Source organism: Lithobates pipiens, unplaced genomic scaffold (genome assembly GCF_037356315.1).
Source record: "Lithobates pipiens isolate NorthernLeopardFrog02 unplaced genomic scaffold, aLitPip1_a1.2 Scaffold_30, whole genome shotgun sequence".
Lineage (NCBI taxonomy): Eukaryota > Metazoa > Chordata > Amphibia > Anura > Ranidae > Lithobates > Lithobates pipiens.
The window spans coordinates 123,946,495-123,968,408 of NW_027507791.1; the positions used below are offsets into that span (position 1 = coordinate 123,946,495).

General features: G+C 39.2%; 1 protein-coding gene across 1 annotated transcript in view; it reads left to right on the forward strand.

Annotated features, from left to right (window-relative positions):
- Positions 1-1,852: 1,852 nt before the first annotated feature.
- Positions 1,853-21,914, forward strand: part of COCH (cochlin) — a 145,676-nt gene continuing 125,614 nt past the window's right edge. Inside the window, exons 1-3 of the mRNA XM_077464797.1 lie at positions 1,853-1,996; positions 4,104-4,157; positions 8,670-8,714. Coding sequence (XP_077320923.1) covers positions 4,124-4,157; positions 8,670-8,714 — 79 coding nt within the window. The 5' untranslated portion in view covers positions 1,853-1,996; positions 4,104-4,123. The remainder of the gene's footprint in view (positions 1,997-4,103; positions 4,158-8,669; positions 8,715-21,914) is intronic.

Here is a 21,914-nt window from a genome sequence, read left to right on the forward strand (position 1 = left end):
TACATTCAAACATCCAACTTGCAAACGGAAGGGGACAACAGGAAGGGAGATGAAAAAATATGGACGGCAAAAAAATTATACAGGGGTGATAACCCTTCCCTATGTTTCCCAAAAAGCTTAAAAATAGATTTTTTGACTGGAGCTACACTTTAAAAATGAACCAGTTCAAAATTACAAACAGATTCTACTTAATACAACAAACCTACACAGTTCCTGTCTTGTTTGCACCGCCTGTATACTGCTGTTCTGAGTATATAGGGCCTGGGGGCCCCACGCCTTTCCTTTTTTTAATTTGGGTACAGGACTCCCCTTAATAGCCGTACAAGACCCAAATGGGCCATTTTTCTCAATGATTTTCATCCATATTGCCGGAACCAGACATTACATTAAAACCGCAAGCAGTTTTAAATGACTTTTTTTCTGTTATTGTCATTTTGTGCAGGGACTGTTCTAAACACGGGAAACACGTGCCACTTCACAGGCATACTAGAGACCAGGCGTGACCCAGGCATGATATTTAAAGGAATATTTCACTATTTTTCACTTTAAGCGTCATTAAAATCAGTGCTCACGGAAAAACTGCAGTTTTAAAAAAAAGAATTTGCATTCCTGGGGCAGGAGCCGGGTCCCCAAACCCTTTTTAGGACAATAACTTGCATATTAGCCTTTAAAATTAGCACTTTTGATTTAGACGTTCGAGTCCCATAGACTTTAATGGGGTTCTAAAGTTCGTACAAATTTTTTCGGTCCATTCGAAGGTTCTGGTGTGAACTAGAAGCAACTGCCTGAGATAATGGAATGCACATTATTACACATCACTAATGTGTATGGTGCTGTATCCAACATAAAAATAGTAAACTTCAGCTTCAATCTTAAAATGTTATACCTTCACCCCCCCCCCCCCCCCCCCCATGTAATGTGGATAAGCTATATAGTATTAGGGACTTACCCAGTTGCGTGCATGGACTATCTCTGATTACCTCAGGTGCTGACCACCTCTTACATATAATTTTGTGTGGGGACTTACCTAATTGCATGCATAGATTATCTCTGACTACCTCATGTGCTGACCACCTCTTTATATATAATATTGTGTGGGGACTTAACTAGTTGCAGCATAGATTATCTCTGACTACCTCAGGTGCTGACCACCTATTTACATATAATTTTGTGTGGGGACTTACCTAATTGCATGCATAGATTATCTCTGAATACCTCAGGTGCTGAACACCTCTTTACATATAATATTGTGTGGGCATTTACCTAGTTGCATACAAAGATTATCTCTGACTACCTTAGGCGCTGACCACCTCTTTGCATTTATTATATACATTTGTGTGGCATTTCTAGTGTATAGGATAACAGTAGATATGAAATAAGATATACATATAGGATATAGGTGTAGAATAGTTATGATAAAGCTAGGTGTGTTGACCTAAAACTAAAACTAAGGTTATGAGTCTCTGGTATAAATGGGTATAGGTGACATAATATTTTAGATGTTGTCAATAGGAATACAATGTATGTCCGGTATTAGTCTTATATATCAAAAATTTTATTGAGTACACCCTGAATTGAAATTACGTATTAATCATGCTTTTATTTTTTTCTTTAAAATATTGCACTAATATCCAGACATACTACTTACATACACACTACTTCTGTCTGGTTATGTAGATATATTACAACCCACTCTACCTGAATTGTAAATTAAGGATTTATTTTTTAAGTTCTAGTGGCTAGGTTTCAGACCAGATCACACTTTGGTATGACGTTTTATAAATGATTTTAGGGGGATGCTCTGCACCTTCATCACCTCCGCCCCATTATAATGCCTCCTCCTTCCCAGCCCTCCTCACTGTGGTCCTGATGTTCTTATAAGTAGCACATTTACAGAACACATACTACACATTATAGAAGAGACAGATCAGAGCATAGCAGACGGTGTATATCTATACAGACGCTAAACAGACATCAGCTGCAGTGAGCAACACAGGTGAGTGCCTTGCATAAAGCTTACTTTGGTGCAGAGCTCAGTTAAATAAATGTAACAGAGAAAACAGAACCCACTTTGTGTCTGTGAACACTATAGTTAAATCTGTTTTATTTAGGGAATGAAAATCTGTATATTATTATCCTGTCCTATATTTATTTATTGCATTCTGCTTAACAATATGTTACATTTGTAATATCCAGGAGCTCAGGTGCATGTGTTTCCACTATAAGTGTATGTGCAAAGGTTTACAATATGAGCTTAAGTCATATGTTTCCAATATATCCATCCCCAATATTGCTAGGTTTATTGTAGGTGTATAGTTGCTAGGTATATGACTGTGTCAAACAAGAGGTCTTAGAAGGAATGAACCAGAATAGAAAACACATGATAACAAATGCTGGTAATTGAACATATTATATCCTTGCTAGAATTTACAATTCATATAAGTGTATCTTGTAAGACTACCAAATGTAATTTGTTATATAAGTGTTTTTATTCACTAATACCTGGCATATAGATTTATATATATATATATATAGAGTGCAAAGTTTTAGAGGGTACATTAAATATTTGAAGTGCAGGAAAATTGACTATAAGGATGATAACGTTAGTAATGTGTCAATATTAGACAGAATGCATTGCGATGCCACTTATTTTTGAAGCTATATAGTATTGTGTTGGGACTTACCCAGTTCCGTGCATGGATTATTTCTGACTACCTGAAGTGCTGACTGCCTCTTTAAATATAGTATTGTGTGGGGACTTACCGAGCTGCGTGCATAGACTATCTTTGACTACCTCAGATGCTGACCACCTCTTTGCATATACTATATATATTTGTTTAGAGTATAGGAGAACAGTAGCTATAAAATAAGATATACATATAGGATATAGGTGTAAGATAGTTATGATAAAGCTAGATGTCACAGGCAAAACTAAGGTAAAGAGTCTCTGGTGTAAATGAGTAAATGTAACATAATATTTAAGGTGTTGGTAATAGGAAACAATGTATGTCCAGTATTAGTCTAATCTAAAAAAATACTGCTAGGTTCATGATATTAGCAGACCCCAGTATTGGTGTAGTATAACTGGGTGCAGATAAGATTATATTAGGTGAGTGACTGGATAGAAATCATTTTGAAAGTTTACAAATCAATCTAATTTTGTAAAAAGCCAGTTAGAAAAGTCATATAGCAAATGATATTTATAAATGGAATTCATTTCTGAGTTAAATTTTTAGCTCTGAACTGCAGTGATGTAATGTGTGGATTCTACTTTTTGCTGCTATTCATAGCTAAAACATTTTTTTTTAAATAGTAGCAGCATGAATAAGATTATCTCCTTATACTATATGCATGTATTCAAGGAAAGTTATTAAAAAGTCTGTCAAATTCTGCACAGAATATATTGAAATATGAACAGCTTTTCATGGAAAATAGATAGATAGATAGATAGATAGATAGATAGATAGATAGATAGATAGATAGATAGATAGATAGATAGATAGATAGATAGAGTTTTAAGCTGTAGAGATAACAAACATGTTGATTCTGCATTTATCATTATTTGTAGGTATAAAATGAACTGTATTTTTGACATTACCTAAAGCTTCTAATCTGTTATATAACAAGATGCTTAATAATAACAACTGCTCAGTACTATGACAATGTTAATACAGTTATCTGAGTGGCCTTTAATATGTGCAGAAAAACTACATAAGAATTTGTACTGTATTTTCATAAGTATATGCAGGGTGGATTTTCCTAATATTTCTCTGTATTCTAAATGTATCATATATAGCGTATGTCTATTTATTGAATGCATGTAGAAACACTCTAAATAAAGGTGAAAATCTCCAGAGAAAATATTTCTGTAGTTGGTCTTATTTCTATTTATACTGCCAATAAGGTTCTATTTGAACAAATAATACACATTATAGTTGTATTAATTGGATTGGAGATCCCCTGGATTTATGTCAAAGAATTTTGTACAATACATGTATTTGTGAATTGTCACTCTCTTACATTTCTTTTCATTATTATATTGCATTTAATTTTACTTTGTACAAAAATATTAACTTATATTGTATAATCCTGTGTTCCTGCAGGTTTTATCTACTGTTATACAATGCTTTCACTCCACACTATATTTGTGATTTTAGGTAAGTTTATTTTCAGATATGTAATATAAATGTATTAAGTTAAGAGATTCTGTTCTTCTGTCCATATTATTTTTGCTACTAATCATTTGCAATGTATGTTATAAAAGTAATCTAAAATGCAAAGTTCACTGTTTAAGTCTGCCCACTCCACCTTGCTGAACCACTGATCAAAAGCCTAAAAATGACCTGTAAGGAGGAAACAGTTAGCTAGTATGCACATTTTCCCCAGTTTACCGTATGTAGCAACACCTTAACAAAAGTGAGGTCATCCACCCTTTGACGAAATTTAGGGAATGTAAAGAACTACAAATCTCACTGAGAAGGCACCCCCAAGTGTCTTCTCCTGATATTTAGAGTACTCAGCATTCCCCAGGATCACTTTACACGCAGGGGTGTCAAGCTGTTGGACCTCCAGCTGTTGGGGAACTACAAGTCCCATCATGCCTCTGCCTGTGGGAGTCATGCTTGTAACTGTCAGACTTGCAATGCCTCATGGGACTTGTAGTTCTGAAAGAGTTGGAGGGCTGCCAGTTTGACACCTGTGTGTTAGAGGATGATGACATCAACCCTTGCAACATGGAAATTGAAAAAAAGGTGATTATAATACTTTTTTTAGCCTAGTATTTCAGCAAGGGGAGTAGGGCAGACCTCAACCTTGGACTACATGAACTATGTGATTTTAGAGCTTGCATTGAACCAAAATGTATTTTGGTTTTGGATGGAGTGGTGAAGCGTTCAAATTCCTGTTTTTTGGGGGGTTTTTTGTGTTTTAGTACCTGTGACCCCAACTGGGGAGTGATTGTCTACAGAACAGGAGGGCCCACAGTAGAATAAAAACATTTTCAGATGTTCTAACTTTTCGCCACCATTCTCTACTCTCTCTAAAACGAAATAAACTGTTTTTGCTGAAGATGTGCTTTAACATAAAAAATTAATGTAAAACAATGGCGCTAAACATTATTGAACCCCAAAAAATAACAAAATGCCAGTTAACTGAATTATACCAAAATGCCAGTTAACTGAATTATGATCTACTAACTACTGCTTGTGGAAGTGACTGAATTGAAAAACTGAAAATAAAAATCTTAAATGAACAGCTAAATGTGTGGTGCTTGGATCTTTTTGAACTGGGCCGGCAACCAGCAAAAATTGCTGTACACTGTTCATACTCTCTGTACAATCTCAATGGGTGTGCAAATGCTAAAGCTTGGCTATTTGTACCTGAAAATAATACAGGAAAGTACACCCATATGTAATTTATTTATTATAAGTCAGGTAGGAAGAAGAAACTAGGGGGAAATTTGACAGCAAAGAAGAGAAAGACGGTTATTATGACCTGAGAGATACACAAAACAATGCTAGATTTACAGTCCTTACAAAGACCAAAATGCTTAGGGAAATATGTTTATTGTCACACTAAACCTGGGGGAAAAAAATAGAACAAGAAAGAACCTAAATGCTTCTCTGAGTGGTCACATGAAGAAAATTTAAGCAAATCTTTGAAGAATGTTGTCTTCTCCTCTCCCAAACTGCCACTGATCTTTATTACCACATTTAGAATGGCAGACCTTTCACCAATAGGCAACTAAACAGAATTGCTTCATGTTCAGGTGAAAGACTGACAAGGATAAGTATGGTTAAATAGATTCTTTCAAACTTTAAAAAACTAAATATTGGCCATCATTACAAGCATCTTGATAAAAATATGACCAAACATTATTATTATGGATAGAGGAGCCCCATGAAGACATTTAAGAACAGTGGTGTACAACAAGTAAGAAGGTGGTGCTCTTAAGATGGTTCCAGTTTTAGATTTTGTGAGAAAGAATTATTGAATAATGTGAATGTTACAGTACAGTGAACACAAGAAGCAACATCCTCATCAATTCCCATGGTAGGGACTCTAAAACATTCAGTTAAAGGAAGAGTATGGTCTATATTTCTGCCCAGTATACAAAGAAAAACTCTTCCTCAAGTTCCTATAAAGTGTAACATGAACTTCCCATTAATATTGTAATTGCTGATGAGACCTATTTGCCCTGTATTAATTTGAATTTAAGGGCAATCTGCTTAAATGGTGATAATCTTTTTACTCCTGTCAATGTGTACAGCTCTGGATGTTGTTGCCAAAACAGTAAATATCCAAAAAGTCTAGGTCAGATGAGTCTGCTCAAAAGCAATACATTCTGCACTGAGGATGCCAAACCAAGCTTCATAATACATTTCCTTTCTCACACTAAGGACTTGGAATAATAAGGTCTTTCAAGAGAAATTGATTTACATAAGTAAACACTGTCTATGTTCCCCTTAAGAATAGCACTTTTTAGAAGATAAAGATCACACTGCTGTGTAGATGAATAGCAAATGATAATCTTGAGAAAAAACTGTATTTACTAATACATCTGTGACTGACCGCGATTCAGCAAACATCTGGAAATGAAGAATGCTTCCTTTTGGAATTAGCCCGCAAGAAGGCATTTTGCTTTATTGGGATACCTAACAATTATGTGGCTTCTTGTGGAAAAAAATATGCCCCATAAATGGAAAAATATACAATAGCTACACACTATAGAAGATGTATAAAATAAAGAGGAGGTTTCCTGTGCTTAATGGCTCAGAACATCTGGTAGCCACAAAAAAGGTTTTAGTAGCTATGGATATGTAACCAGAGTAAGTGTATATTAATATTTAAAAAATTATTTTTTTCATATAAAACAAAGGAAACATTTGAAATTCAGTTACCAACAATTTCAGCAATAGAAAACTGGCATAAGGTATATACAGTTGCAGGAAAAAATGCAATACCTTAGAAAGTTTCTGCATTTCTTAATAAAGTCAGACTAATTAATAAATTAATAAATGCAGTCTTATTTACAAAATAACACACATAATAAATTACAATAATATAATGGTTTAAAAAAAGGTATTGAACATGGGGGGTGCTGGGATTTAGGTACTCTAGTTAATGATTTAGGTGCTCCAGTCAGTTTTAGGTTTAAGCTCCTCTGTTACACAAATAATAATTCAACTGTAGTCATTTGCTCTTCACAACAAAATTATGTTGAAGCACAATTATCCAATCAAAAGAGATTCAGAAGAAATATTTCTCAAGAATGTTGTATTTGTTTAACCACTTGCAGACCGGACCATTTTGCTGGTCAAAGACCAGACCACTTTTTGCAATTCGGCACTGCGTCGCTTTAACTGACAATTGCACGGTCGTGCGACGTGGCTCCCAAACAAAATTGACGTCCTTTTTTTCCCACAAATAGAGCTTTCTTTTGGTGGTATTTGATCACCCCTGCGGTTTTTATTTTTTGCGCTATAAACAAAAATAGAGCGACAATTTTGAAAAAAACGCATTATTTTTTACTTTTTGTTATAATAAATATCCCCCAAAAATATATAAAAAAACATTTTTTCCCTCAGTTTAGGCCAATACGTATTCTTCTACATATTTTTGGTAAAAAAAATCGCAATAAGCGATTATTGATTGGTTTGCGCAAAAGTTATAGCATTTACAAAATAGGGATAGTTTTATAGCATTTTTATTAATAATTTTTTATTATTTTTTTTTTACTAGTAATGGCGGCGATCAGCGATTTTTATTGTGACTGCGACATTGTGGGGGACCCATCGGACATTTTTGACACATTTTTGGGACCATTGTCATTTATACAGTAATCACTGCTATATAAATGCAGTGATTCCTGTGTAAATGACACTGGCAGTGAAGGGGTTAACCAGTGGGTGGCAGTGTAGGGGTTAAGTGTTCCTAGGGGTGTGTTACTAACTGTGGGGGGGTTGGGCTTTCATTTAGTGAACACTGATCTCTGCTCCAATCACATGGAGCAGAGATCAGCGTCACTAGTTGCTAGGCAGAATGGAAAAATGCTGTTTACACGGCATTTCCTCCATTCGGCCGCTCCGTGAGATGATCGCGGGGATGCCCGCGGCGATCGAGTCCGCGGGTCCCGCGACCGGACTCACGGGGGTCCCGACCAGTGCGGGAGCGCCGGCTGCGCGCTCCCGATGGCAGGGCGGCATTGAATATTGGACGTACCTGTACGCCAATATGCCTGCCCGTGCCATTCTGTCGACGTACATCGTCGTGCGCTGGTCGGGAAGTGGTTAAGCTCATAAGATAGGGGTTTTAAAATCTTTTCTAAAGGTCTGGTTATTTTATGAGGAAAACATGACTATGTGGTAAGCTTCACAGATCAGACGTTGTTTAATGTAGGGGTCCTAAAGAACAGAAGTAATATCTGCTTTTGAATGCTCTCACTGGTCATCTGGACACTCATAGTTGTAATCCATTTCTCTCTTCACAGTTTGATGGTTATTATAATTTGGATCAGTATCGGGACAACAAATAATAAATTAAATAATGCATACATATAAAACACTGGAAAATGATGCTGCTATTGTAATATAAAACATACATACTAAAGATACATTTTTTATTATCAAGTGTGTTATGTTTAATTAAGCAAAGCTTTCTTTTTTTACCAGGAATTGTTGTGCAATCAGCATCAGGAGATCCTGGGGCTGGAGAAAGTGAGTGAGTCAAGTATATTATCCTTGTTTTACAAAATGTTATTTTAATAGCCTATTATATAATTATGTGTAGATCTCAACCTTAGCCAAAACCCTAACCAAGCTTCTGTGCAGTATACAAATTAATATATGTGTATTCTGGTATACAGCACTGTCAGATTAAAATCAGCCTACCTAATCCTAGATATTCAACAAATAAGTGCATGTATATCGAGTGTAACGTATACAAATCTAAAGGGATCTAAGGGAGGGAGAAGAGGTTGAGAAGTGTGGATACGTATCCAAAATATGCTTGGAGAGGAAAGCATTTACTGACCTTTTTTTAAAGTCACATGTCTGGTTAGTTCATTAAGTCATTGACACATTGAGGTGGAATAGAAATTGGATTTAGCAACAAGATTGATCACAAATATGGTTACCATGGGTTATCAATCATTGGACTGCACATTAGCACTTTATTATGCACATTTATTTCAATATTGGTTGAATCTTTGCTGGAAACTTTTATTTGGTTGTGTTTATTGATGGACATATTACACATCACATTGCAATATGTGCATAGTAGATTGTATTTTGCTTATTAATTTTTCATTTTGTGTGATATATTGGTTGCACTTACATATGGACATTTTTTTGTATACGTGCACTTATTTGTTGATGATAATGAAGCAGGAGGATTTGATCATATAGCACTGTGCATTAGGAGAATATTATAAATTACTGGAGATCAAACTCAAGGTATGGTATTGGCAGAAAGGAGTTCTTTTTTCTGAGATGTACCTTGTAAAGACCAAAGCATGTTTTTTCAATGCAAAACAGATGAAATTTAGGTAAATTTATCATTTATCATTTATATGGGCATTTGTTCTCAATCAATAAAAATTCCACATGCAGCATTTTTCTGTTTGCATTGCTCTCTCTCAGGATTTTGTAATGGGAAAGACTAAATCATTTAGGTGTCCGTTTATGAAACTGTGAACAGCAGCGATTGAAATGATCGCTGCTGATCTCAGGTTCATTAACGGTTTATGAAACAGAGATGTTCAGGGGAGAACATGTTCTCAGCACACAGAGAATCTTTCATTGACTAACACAGAAACAGCCAGTTTTTGAAGCTGCAATCTCAGCACATCACTGGCAATCTGTGTCAGAATTTATTCTCCCAGATTCACTAGCTCATAGGTCGTGAATCGGGGAGTGAAGAGAGAATCCCAGGGGAACTGAGAACTTATTCACTTCCTTCTTCCTTGATCAGACCCCCCAAGACAGTAAACATGTCCCCCTGCCATATTTATGTTACAATCTAAAGTAGTGAGTGTACATCTTGTATAACAGTGTAAATTTGCTGTCCCCTCAAAATAACTCAACACAAAGCCATTCATGTCTAAACCGCTGGCAACAAATTGTGTAAACCCCTAAGTAAAAATGTCCAAATTGGGCACAAAGTGTCAATATTTTGTGTGGCCACTATTGTTTTCCAGCACTGCCTTAACATTTTTGGGCATGGAGTTCACCAGAGCTTTACAGGTAGGTCACTGGAATCCTCTTCCACTGCTCCGTGACAACATCACAGAGCTGGTGGATGTTAGAGATCTTGCTCTCCTCCACCTTCTGTTTGAGGATGCCCCACAGATGCTCAATAGGGTTTAGGTCTGGAGACATGCTTGACCAGTCCATCACCTTTACCCTCAGCTTCTTTAGCAAGGGAGTAATCATCTTGGAGGTGTGTTTGGGATCATGCTCCAGTATGTCACAGTACATGTTGACATTCATAGCATTCATAATTCCCTCAATGAACTGTAGCTCCCCAGTGCTGGCAGCACTCCTGCAGCCCCAGACCATATATATATTATGTAGGGGGACTAATTATTTTATTAACATAAGGTGGGTGGTCTCCTCTGAGAATGTCTGTGTACTCTGCAGTGGTAATTTATGGATGCTTAATAAATGGACACCAGATTGTTTCAGTGAATTTCTGGTACTGTAATCTCACACAATTACAATTACAGTATCATGGGGCAATTTGCACTGTACAAAGCTTTTGTAAATCGCTTCACTTCTCAAAAGGAGAAGCGATCTACACCGCTTCATAAACTGGCGCTCAGAGGAGAACGATTTCCTCTGTGAATGCCGGAGAAAGTGGATACTTTCCACTGCTTCATAAACAGACACCATAGATAGAACCCAATATTGAACTGATGGTGGATATATCGGCACACTCTAATGCCACATACACACGACCGAAATTTTTGACAGCAAAGGTCCGATGGAACGAATCCGTCTGACAATTCGATCGTGTGTGGACTCCATTGGACCTTTGCTTGCCAAAAATCTGGTGGATTTTAGAAATAGAACATGTTTTAAATTATTCGTCTGTATGCTGGTCCGACTGACCAAATACGACGCAAGGGCAGCTACAGCACCTGCCCGCGAGAATGTTTGATAGGGTCATGCTGGTTCTCGGCTGCAGGGTACTGTACATCTCAAGCTCGTGCAATAGGAAAAATAAATTTTCCTATTGCAGTGAGCACAAGAGAGAAGTGACAATGTCCCTTTTAGATCTGGTATGGATTTTAAGGAGAAGCCCCTATGCCACAAAAACGGTGAGCATGCAGCCTGGTCAGTCAGGAAAGCGGGTGGGGACAAGTGAGCGCCCGCCCTCCTGGGCCGTACCATGCCCTCAACATGGGGGGGTGGGTTCTTTGAGGAAGAGGGGCGCCTTGCAGGCCCCTCCACCCCAAAGCACCTTGTCCCCATGTTGATGAGGACAAGGGCCTCTTCCCGACAACCTTGGCCGTTGGCTGTCGGGGTCTGCGGGCAGGGGGCTTATCAGAATTCGGGAGTCCCCTTTAATAAGAGGGGTAACTCATCACGTTCAAAATGCAGAGGACTTTTGTCCGTGTGTGGGCAAGTCCGTTCATTTGGAAGTCCGGCGGAACTCTGTCGGGAAGACCGACTGACCTAGTCTGCCGGAAAAGTCCGGCCATGTGCGAGCAAGTCCGTTAGTTCGCTGGAATTCCGGCGGGAAGTCTGTCTGACCTAGTCTGCTAGAAAGTCCGGTCGTGTGTACAGGGCATAAGAAACATACCCTGTAGTTTTCAACTAACAAATACACATTCATCCAGTGTGAAAGACTGCTAGATAGATAAAAGTTAAACAAAAATTTGATCAAAACCAAAGGCTATTAGTCAAGCAAGTCTAGCTGCAATTCACCTTGAAGTTTAATGATTAATTCCAAGTATATATCTGTGTCTGGCTAATATCAACAATATTGACAATGCCAGCTTTTGGAAACATATTAATAGAGATGAATATTGGCAGTTTGTTGCGTGAAAAGCAAAAGCTGTAACAGACATCCTTGGTTGTGAATGAATACAGTACATCTTGGCATTTTTAAACATAGTTATATGTGTTTCATAGCCTGCAGATGTCAAAAAGCTTCAGTGGCTCTGGACTATTAGGCAACAGAAAATGTTACTTTGCAGAATATGAGGTTTCCATGAAGATTTTTTAAAAGCAGATGTATTTTTTTACAGTCACAATGATTCAACTGTGTAATAAAGATAAAAAGCATTTTTTTTTCCAGCATACGTGAAAACTCTTCTAAACTACTTACTTTAAAGGGCACCTGTCATCTGAAACCGCACATTACACCAATGTTTGATCCAGCCAGGTCTAGATTTATAGAAGGATTACAAAGACCTGAGTCTAGCATAAAAAAATATTTCCTTCTCTTATGTAACTCTTCTGTTACAAAGTTAATGCTGAATTCCAAGCAAACAACTAAATACATGGATGGAATACACATATGGGAGCTTTTATCTGTCAAAGCATTTGTATTACTGTTCATCCAATCCAGAGATATATACAGCTTATCCACACATCATAGCCCTTTCTGACAGGTCAGGAGAGTTTTTTTCTCCAGCTGGAAACAAAAAACATCGCTTCTACCCCCTTAATTAAAAATCCACAGCTGAATGTCTGATGCTTATGCACGGATTGAAGTCCGCTGAAAAACGGAGTAAAGGAAGGTTGCCAGCATCATGGTCAACTGCAGCAGGAAATCAGCTTTATTAAGACATCGATGTATACAGCACAAACAGTCAACGCGTTTCCACCATAACGGTCTTACTCATGACTTCAAGTCATGAGTAGGGTCGTCATGGCAGAACTGCATTGACTGTTTGTGCTGTATACACCGATGTCTTAATAAAGTCAATGTCTTGCTGCACTTGACCGTGATGGCAGTGATCTTCCTTTCTTCAGTTGTTTTTGCCCTGCTGTTCTCCAAACGGTCCATTTTTATTTTAGTAATGGCCGCTTCCCCTTGCTAAAATCCCTTCACTAAATTGGGGAAAAACTGTGGTGGGAAAAAATTCCATTACTTACCAATGTAGATGGCCTAGTTTAGTCTAGCTCAGCCTAGCTTACACAATGCAGGCTTGATATCACCATCATTCTGGTGAAAATCAATGAAAAGGCCAGGCAGCCCAAACTTTGGGAGATAATGCTACAATACAGTGCAGGACAGTGTTTCTGCAAGATTTGGGCAACTCAGCATTCCCAAGGACCAGAAGGGTGATGACATCATAGTTGCCTGGGTGCCGTGGGCAGGAGAGGGGCTAAGGTAAGTATAATATGTAGCTTTTTCCCCTACAGGGGAAACAACAGCATGTTATCTAGGGGGAGGGGGCCTTATTAAATATGGAGACCTTGCAATTTAAATGCAAGAACAGCTTTTAGTAATACTTACAGGTATTATCCCTCCCCCGCCTGTGACTGGACAGCAAAAGGAGAAGCAACAGAGTTCACTCATCTGTCAGTAACTCCACCCTCTCTTTCTATCAGCATGTTTGTTCTAAACACATTAGTGCTGCAGTGCAATTTACTGGCTGGATTGTGATGTTTCTCCCTCTCTATTTTGGATTCGCCATACAATGATTACAAAAGGCTGGCACAAAAGTCAAATTCAGATACTTGCACCTAAGAAGTATTTTTAATTGCATCTCTACCCTCACAGGAGCCCTTTGGTAGATTAAGTTTACTGTTCTTTGATTTGACTTGGTGAACAACCTCAGCCCCTCTGACACACCAGGTTAAGCAAAGAGGATATTGCACTACTATTAATAGCCCAAGTATAAAAATCCTGCACACTACAGTTCAATATCAGGAGGCAAACAGCAGACTGGTTAAGAATAAAGAAATGCATATTGTGATAAAAAAAGAAAATAAAAAAAAGAAATGCATTGTAATTTAGATGCAATATGTAAATATAGGACCAAGTACAATGTAAGTCAAACAAATTCCTCTATACAAAGGAGTTACTATATTTTAGCAGTTTAGAATAAGTATCTATATAATAATAATATCTGCAGTTAGATTAATCTATATCTGGGAATCTGCAAATCACCATTAAACAATGGCACAGATAGCAATAACAGCAATGGTAATCAGTGCTGTAATAACATTTCTGCGAGCAGTATGCTATACTGCCTAGAGTGGATCCTATATACAGTATCTCACAAAAGTGAGTACACCCCTCACATTTTTGTAAATATTTAATTATATATTTTCATGTGACAACACTGACGAAATTACACTTTGCTACAATGCAAGGATGATGCACATGAAAACCCACAAACTGTTTGCTGAAGACAAGCAGATTAAAGACTTGGATTACTGGAACCATGTCCTGTGGCCTGATGAGACCAAGATAAACTTATTTGGTTCAGATGGTGTTAAGTGTGTGTGGGCAACCAGGAGAGGAGTACAAGGACAAGTGTGTCTTGCCTACAGTCAAGCATGGTGGTGGGAGTGTCATGGTCTGGGACTGCATGAGTGCTTCCGGCACTGGGCAGCTACAGTTCATTGAGGGAACCATAAATACCAACATGTACTGTAACATACTGAAGCAGAGCATGATCCCCTCCCTTCTGAGACTGGGCCACAGGGCAGTATTCCAACTTGATAAAAAACCCAAACACACCTCCAAGATGACCACTGCCTTGCTAAAGAAGCCAAGGGTAAAGGTGATGGACTGGCCAAGCATATCTCCAGACCTGAACCCTATTGAGCATCTGTGGGGCATCCTCAAACGGAAGGTGTAGGAGCTTAAGGTCTCTAACATCATCCAGCTCCGTGATATTGTCATGGAGGAGTGTAGGAGGACTCCAGTGGCAACCTGTGAAGCCCTGGTGAACTCCATGCCCAAGAGGGTTAAGGCAGAGCTGGAAAATAATGGCGGCCACACAAAATACTGACAAGTTGGGCCCAATTTGGACATTTTCACTTGGGAGTCTACACACTTTTGTTGCCAGCGGTTTAGACATTAATGACTGTTATTTTAAGGGGACAGCAAATTTATACTGTTATACAAGCTGTACACTCACTACGTTACATTGTAGCAAGGTGTAATTTCTTCAGTGTTGTCACATGAAAAGATAATAAAATTTTACAAAAATATGTGAGATACTATCAATGAGTATGCTAGAACTCAGGCCTTACTGAAAAAAAGTATCCCTTTTTTAAAGGCAGCAAGTGAAGTCTTTGTAGAGCAGCTAGGAGACAGTCCTTTGCCCTAGTTCATCATCCAGCTAGCATTAGAGCCCAGTCTTTATAGTGGTGAGTAGGGATGGCCGAACTGTTCGCCTGGCGGTCGTTTTGTGGCGAATTTTGTGTGTTCGCGATTCGCCCGATCGGCGGACTATTGCCGATGTTTGCCCGGCGGACATATGTGTTTACAGTGTGAAAGAACTTTGACCCATGATGACACATCCATCATGGGGTACAGGACAGCCAATTTAGACATTTCAGCACATGAACAATTGGACATACCCTACCTTATAAATAGACCTGATCTGGTGGCAATTTTACATTTTAAGGACAGGACGCTGTGTGGAGCAGGGAGAGACTGTAGTGACGCAAATCGCTAGCTATTAGGTCCACAAAAGTCCTTTTAAGGACTGGTATGGTATAGACTGTAGTGACACAAATCGCTAGCTATTAGTTCCACAAAAGTCCTTTTAAGGACTGGTATGGTATAGGTGTAGTACAGTATATAGGGTTGAGTGCACTGCTGTGCTGGTGATTGCAGCAGCCTGTCTTTTGTCAGTGCAGGGAGGGACAGGACGCTGTTTGCAGCAGGGACAGTCAGTTTAATCACTAGCTATTACTATTAGGTCCACAAAGGTCGTTTTAAGGACTGGTATAGGTGTACAGTATATAGGGTTGTACACGTATAATATACTTTCTTCCAAATATAGAAAGAATATTATACTTGACTGTTGCCCTATTCTGCAGCAGTCCTTTATCAGTGTAGGGACTGAGGTACAGTCTGCAAATCACTAGCTACACGGTGCTGGTGTGGTGTCAGTGCACTCTATCACGGTGCTGGTGTCAGTGCTCTATATCATGGTGCTGGTGATCATCTCCTGCACCCTCATCATAGCCTACCCAGACCTTTCCTCTCCTCCATTGTTTTCATGCACTCCTGAGTCCTGAATTGTCAAAATTTCACATATAAAAAAAGAATGCTTGTAGTTGTCGATCCCAGATTCACTTTATACATGTGTTATGTCAGTGGCCATGTGGTGGGACAGCTAGTAATTATTTTGTGGCTGGAAATATGACCTGTAGGTTTTTAAAGTTTGCCTGCCATTGAAGTCAATGGGGCCCACCGTGAACTTTGCGGTTCGCAAACTTTCGGCCGCGTTCGCGGTTCGCGAAACGTCCCGTCGGAAGTTCGTCCATCTCTAGTGGTGAACATAAGTACAGTCCCAGTAAATTGTGCATGCAGTGGTAAAGGCTGCTAGTCAAACATTCAGTTACTATGTGCTCAGTCTCTGCTATCAGCAACAGGTTAATCCAGTAGTGGTCTCATCAAACCCAGCAACATAGCAGCTCCAGTCCTGCTGTTCAGATGTCAGTCTGCTTCTAATTTGCCTGGAATAACTCTGGTCCTCAGCACCAGGGATTGTAGTCCAATAGTCCATAGACTTCCACAGTATGACTCCAACTCCCACAGTCCAATTCCTGTCTCTTGAGCTCATTCTGCTTGCCGGATCACCCTGCTGAGTGGAGGTGGAATAGTGTTAACCCATTCAAGATGGTAATCCAAGGGGGCACTGAAAGCACTGTAGCACAGTGCCCTAACCAACACTCTCTGTCTACCCAAGGACCTAGCTACACAATGATGTATTACATAGCTTTAATAAGCTTTAGTACTACTCGTGCATTGTAAATGTTGGCGGTATCCCTATTTCAGTTAATGTTGTAAGGATGGTTTAGAGAGGTGAAGGTTTTGTGTGAGATTACCACCCCCTACACTGCAACCATTATATCCCCATGCTGTAACAGCACCTGGGCAGAAGAGAATCTTGAGCCTCTGTTAACTGGGAGTTTAAAAATTTTCATCCTGTAGTATTTAAATATTTGATGCCTAAACCCAGGGGGCTCAAGCTTGTATGTGGGATTCTCTTACAGGAATATCTTGTTCAAAGGGTGATATCGCTTACATAGTCTTGCAGCTTGAATGACGTTTTCAATGCTTTACTTGAATTTAGTAGGTAGAACAGGAGGACCAAGGAGGTGGAATTCACAAAACTCACACGGGGGTCCTACAGCTCCTTGGTTAGCAGCATTTCTTCTAGTGGACATAGCCCTACAAAACAAGTGGATGAATTGTTAGCAGCAAATATTTTCTTAGACCAACATGGCCTGCCTGTGAGGTGAGGAGCAAGACCCTCCAGGCCAAGTTCAAACCCTGGGGCTTCACAACCACACATACAACCTGTTCAAAGCAGGAACATAGCTATCTCTAGGAAACACCCATAATCCTGCATAGAAAGGGCTGATGGGCTTCCTTTTTCCTTAGGAAGGGTGACTGACAAAGGTCTCAGAAGGGGAGGACAACAAAAATGGCACCCTCTTTCCAAAGGGGAGGGCTAACTGTGCCTTTATTTTCTGGCACTGGGCAAGCTTTACACACAGGACACAAAGATGACGTGGAATGGCTAACCAAGTCTTCGTCCTCCTCCTATATCCCAGATGCAAATTAACTTTAAGTCATCAGAAGCTGCTTAAGCAGCCTGTTCTGCCTCCTCCTCCACAGCTGCTCCTGTCATTGCCCTTTCATCTGGCAAAGAGATGTTGGCTGAGTCCCTTGAAGACAGTATTGGCAACGTCATGCAAGAGGATGTACAGCAATTAATTGCATATGAGGTTGAGGAGGAGAGCAATGGGAGCATAGAGAGAGGTGAAACTAAGCAGGGAGAACCAATTGGCACAGATGTTCCTGCAATAATAGGGACGAAAGTATTTCAAGGAGAGCAGACACTGCATGGAATTATAGACAAGGCACTGAAAACAAAGCAGCAGGATGACAAGGAGGACCTTCCGGTGTCTCGGGAACCCCTATATCCAGGCACCATGCCTGTGAGGTCTCAGCAGGTGTAGGGGGGCCATTAGGAGTAGAAGGAGGAGAAGTATGGTTGGCATAGCAGCATTCAGGTGGAGGACATGGGGCCAACTTGTGGGGTTTGGTTTCATCCCTCAAAAACACCTGGATTTGTACTTGGCTGGGGGAGGTTGGCAAAGGCAATTTCATCCTTATCAACTTGAAGACTGGGGTTCCTCAGTAATTTTTAGCTTGTGGGCTCATTCATGCTCCAGAGCCTGTGAAAGGGCCCTAGGATTTGTGGCATGAAGGAGAAAGACCACTACTGGTTGGCATCCCTCCAGTATTCTTGCTACAAGGAGAAAGTTGCAAAGCTCATACTGCATTCACAGAAGGAGAAAAAGATGAAACACCTAGAGGACATGCTGCAGAGTAACTGTTTCCAGTGGCTGGAGGTATACTGTCTTACAGACAATGGGGCTTGGAGGCTGCTGTAGTTAAAAGAAGGAGAAGTGGTGAAGGTGGTTGGCTAAAGTAAAGAATTCAAAACATTTTTCTCTACCCAGCTCCCAGTGCTGTCTGTTGCCAGCAGCTATCAGCTAGAACTACTACATATGGTGACAGTCAAGATCCAACAGACTTCTCCCTTTTTTTATTGGGTAACAAGGATGTACCACTATGCCAGAGCTTTCACATTATGCAGTCAAGCAGCTGGGCTACCTTGCTGCCGGCATCCTCTGTAAACATACATTTAGTACTGAAGAGGGCATTGTGACATAAAAAGAGTCTGACTAAACGCAGTTGACCAGCTATCCTGGTCAAGGACTGTCACTGAACACAGTCCTGGATCAGAGACAACTACAAGTCCCCTGCTGCTAATGCTGCAGATTACATATTTTGAGGGTTTTGCCACTGAGGGGTTTTCCTGTATAGCCTGAGCTACTCCTTTCATCACTACAAGCTTGAAATAAATCCCAGCTCCTGCCACGAATGCCTTCTCCTGCCCCATGGCCACACCTTGCCACCAATAACATCTCATTCTTCCCCTACTGACCTAGCATTGTTAACATCTACTGCCATCACTGTAGGTCTGTCACCATTTTCACCTCATACTGTGTAATTTGCTGTTCATTGCATAGCTGTTTCACAGTTGCAGAGAATTTACATTTTTTTGACCAGGTAACATCCTTTGCTTTGCACTATTATTTCATAGTTTTAGCATTACTAGCACCTCAAATTAAATTTTTAACTGTTCCACAATTGTAAAGAATTACATTTTTTGTAAGGTTACAGTATATTTTCCCCATTAACACAACAAAATAATTTTTTCCACAGCTGTCTCAAAGTTGCAAGTTTACATTTTTGGGCAAGTAGCATTCTGCGTTCTGCAAGAATATCTTTGTTGCTTTATAGTGTGCTGTCACCAATAAAATTGAAAACCAAATTTTTATGCAATGAACTCCCAAAGATAAACATTATTTTTTTTTTTGTCTGGCTAACTACTATTTTGACCATTAATGTTTGCATTTCATTATGATGCATTGCTAATAAAAATGGAAACTCCCAAAGATAGACATTTTTAAATATTTTTTTTCTGGGTAACTAGTACTTTGACCATTAATGCTTTCATTTCATTATGGTGCACTGTTAATAAAAAATGGACAATGGTTTATGTTTCCGCAACATTCTCTTGGAAACATGTTTGGCTATTGATGCAGACTATATCATGTTGTTTGTATGTATCAACTGACCCTGCTAAAGTACACTGCCACAATCAGAATTATTTTGGATACATCATACATGATTTTTTCAGTAGTGAGGCCCAACAGTGTTTCTTTAAATAGAAACACAGCATTCTCATTCCTTAACTCTGAAATCGTGACCAAAAAAGTACACTTTACATTTCAGCAGCTAATTTCTATACACATTTTCTCCTTTTGCCACAGGAGAGATGCAGGTTTTTTTTTTTATATAAATATGGAGTATGCCTGCTCTCCCCCTTAAATTGCATCCTATGAAAAATACTTAGATTTTGTCCAGCTGATATGTACAATATATAAATTACGCATCTGAAAAAATAACAGTACAATGAGCTGAAATATTACTCTCTACTTCCAAAATTTTATGTAAATAGATGATAGTTTGTAAATATTTAAATCTTTTTATCTCTAAAAGTATATTACTTTGTAATTTTTGGATGTATTCGGAATACTCTCTCCTATTAAAAAAAAGAAGAAATTCAGCACAGACCATTAGTATCATTATAATATAGTGTTTTAGAAAAATAACATTTCCATTACTTATTTCTGGCTGAAATATGACTTCTCCCTGATTCTGAAATTGCCTTTACTAAAAGATGTGATTCCATGCATTGCATCTGTTCAATTTCTTTATAATATTTTAGGAACGAAATGTTCATTTCATATATGTTTGCAGTATGAGATTCTGTGCCTCAAATGTGTACAATGTTTGTAGGGTGTTTGTAAAGTTTCACCTGCCTCCAAAAATCCCATCACATCCTGCCTCTAAACCTTAACACATTCTGCCTCCAAACCCCATCAGGTCCTAAAGAATATAATTCAGTCCAACATATAATGCAATTTAAATTATAAAAGGCTTTTGCAAACAATACATTTTCATTGAGATTTATTCCCCTGAGGATGTCTATGTCGACAAAATGTGTAGGGGCAGGGTTTTGACGATGATGCTATCGCACACACGTGCCGAACTAAACGGCATGCTGAGTTGTTGATTACATGCTATCTTGCATGTTGATTGCATGCCATCTTAGCATATTTCCTTTGTGAGTACATTTCTTTTAATAAATGCTGGTTTATTGTTTACTGTAATACACTATGGTCTTTCCTTCTTTCTTTTGTGACATATTGGAACATTTACCAAGGATGTGTTTTGTTATTAACCTAAACCAAGTTTACAGCATTCACCATCAGAGGATGCAGAGGAGTTGAGGAGCTGGCTATCCTTGGTTTTTAACCCTTTCTCGGCTGCTAGCGGGGGGTTAAAACCACCTCCGCTAGCAGCTGAATAACGCCCCAATCCGACGGTAAACCTTTCCGCCGACGCACTTCCCGCCCCAGTGTGAAAGGGGCCTTAAGCATGTAAATTGAAAAATGTTTGTATTTTCAATGTTGCCCTTTAAGCTACCTAAAAAGACCCTCTTTTCAGTTGTGTCTCTAAAAAAAATCTACCCAATGGGACATAGGACAGGAGTTTTTTTTTTCCCAATTTTATAAATCCTTTATTTAGATAAGGCATACGGTGATACAGAGACCTCAACAACATTGTCCATACTGTGGTTCACCTCCACGAGCTAGACCATGTGTACAAACAATGCAATAAAGAAGGTGATATAAACATATACTCGCAGACTAGACATTGGGCTTCGGGGTTGAGGAAGTATCCGCATCCTGCACAATTTTTGACGGTTTACACCAAATTATTCAAGATAAAAAGAGAGGTGAATATGAACCCAGGGCCAAACCGCAAAGAGAAATCAGAGAAGAAAAGAATAAAGAAGGGGGGGGGGGGGAATGGGGATGAGAAAGAAGGGGAGGGGACCATCTTCCAGTCCCTCCATCAATGTCCGGGGATCCATCTCATGTGTCTCCACTCCCAAGGGAGTTAGATCATGAGCTTTGCATGCTCCTCAGAATAAAACTCATGCCAATAAAACTATTTCTTGAGGAACTTCTCTCTGAGACCCCTATCCGTGGCCACCAAGTCCTCCATTTCATTGATTTTGGCTACTCTTTTCAACCAGAAGGCCACTGCCGGCGGCTGTGTCA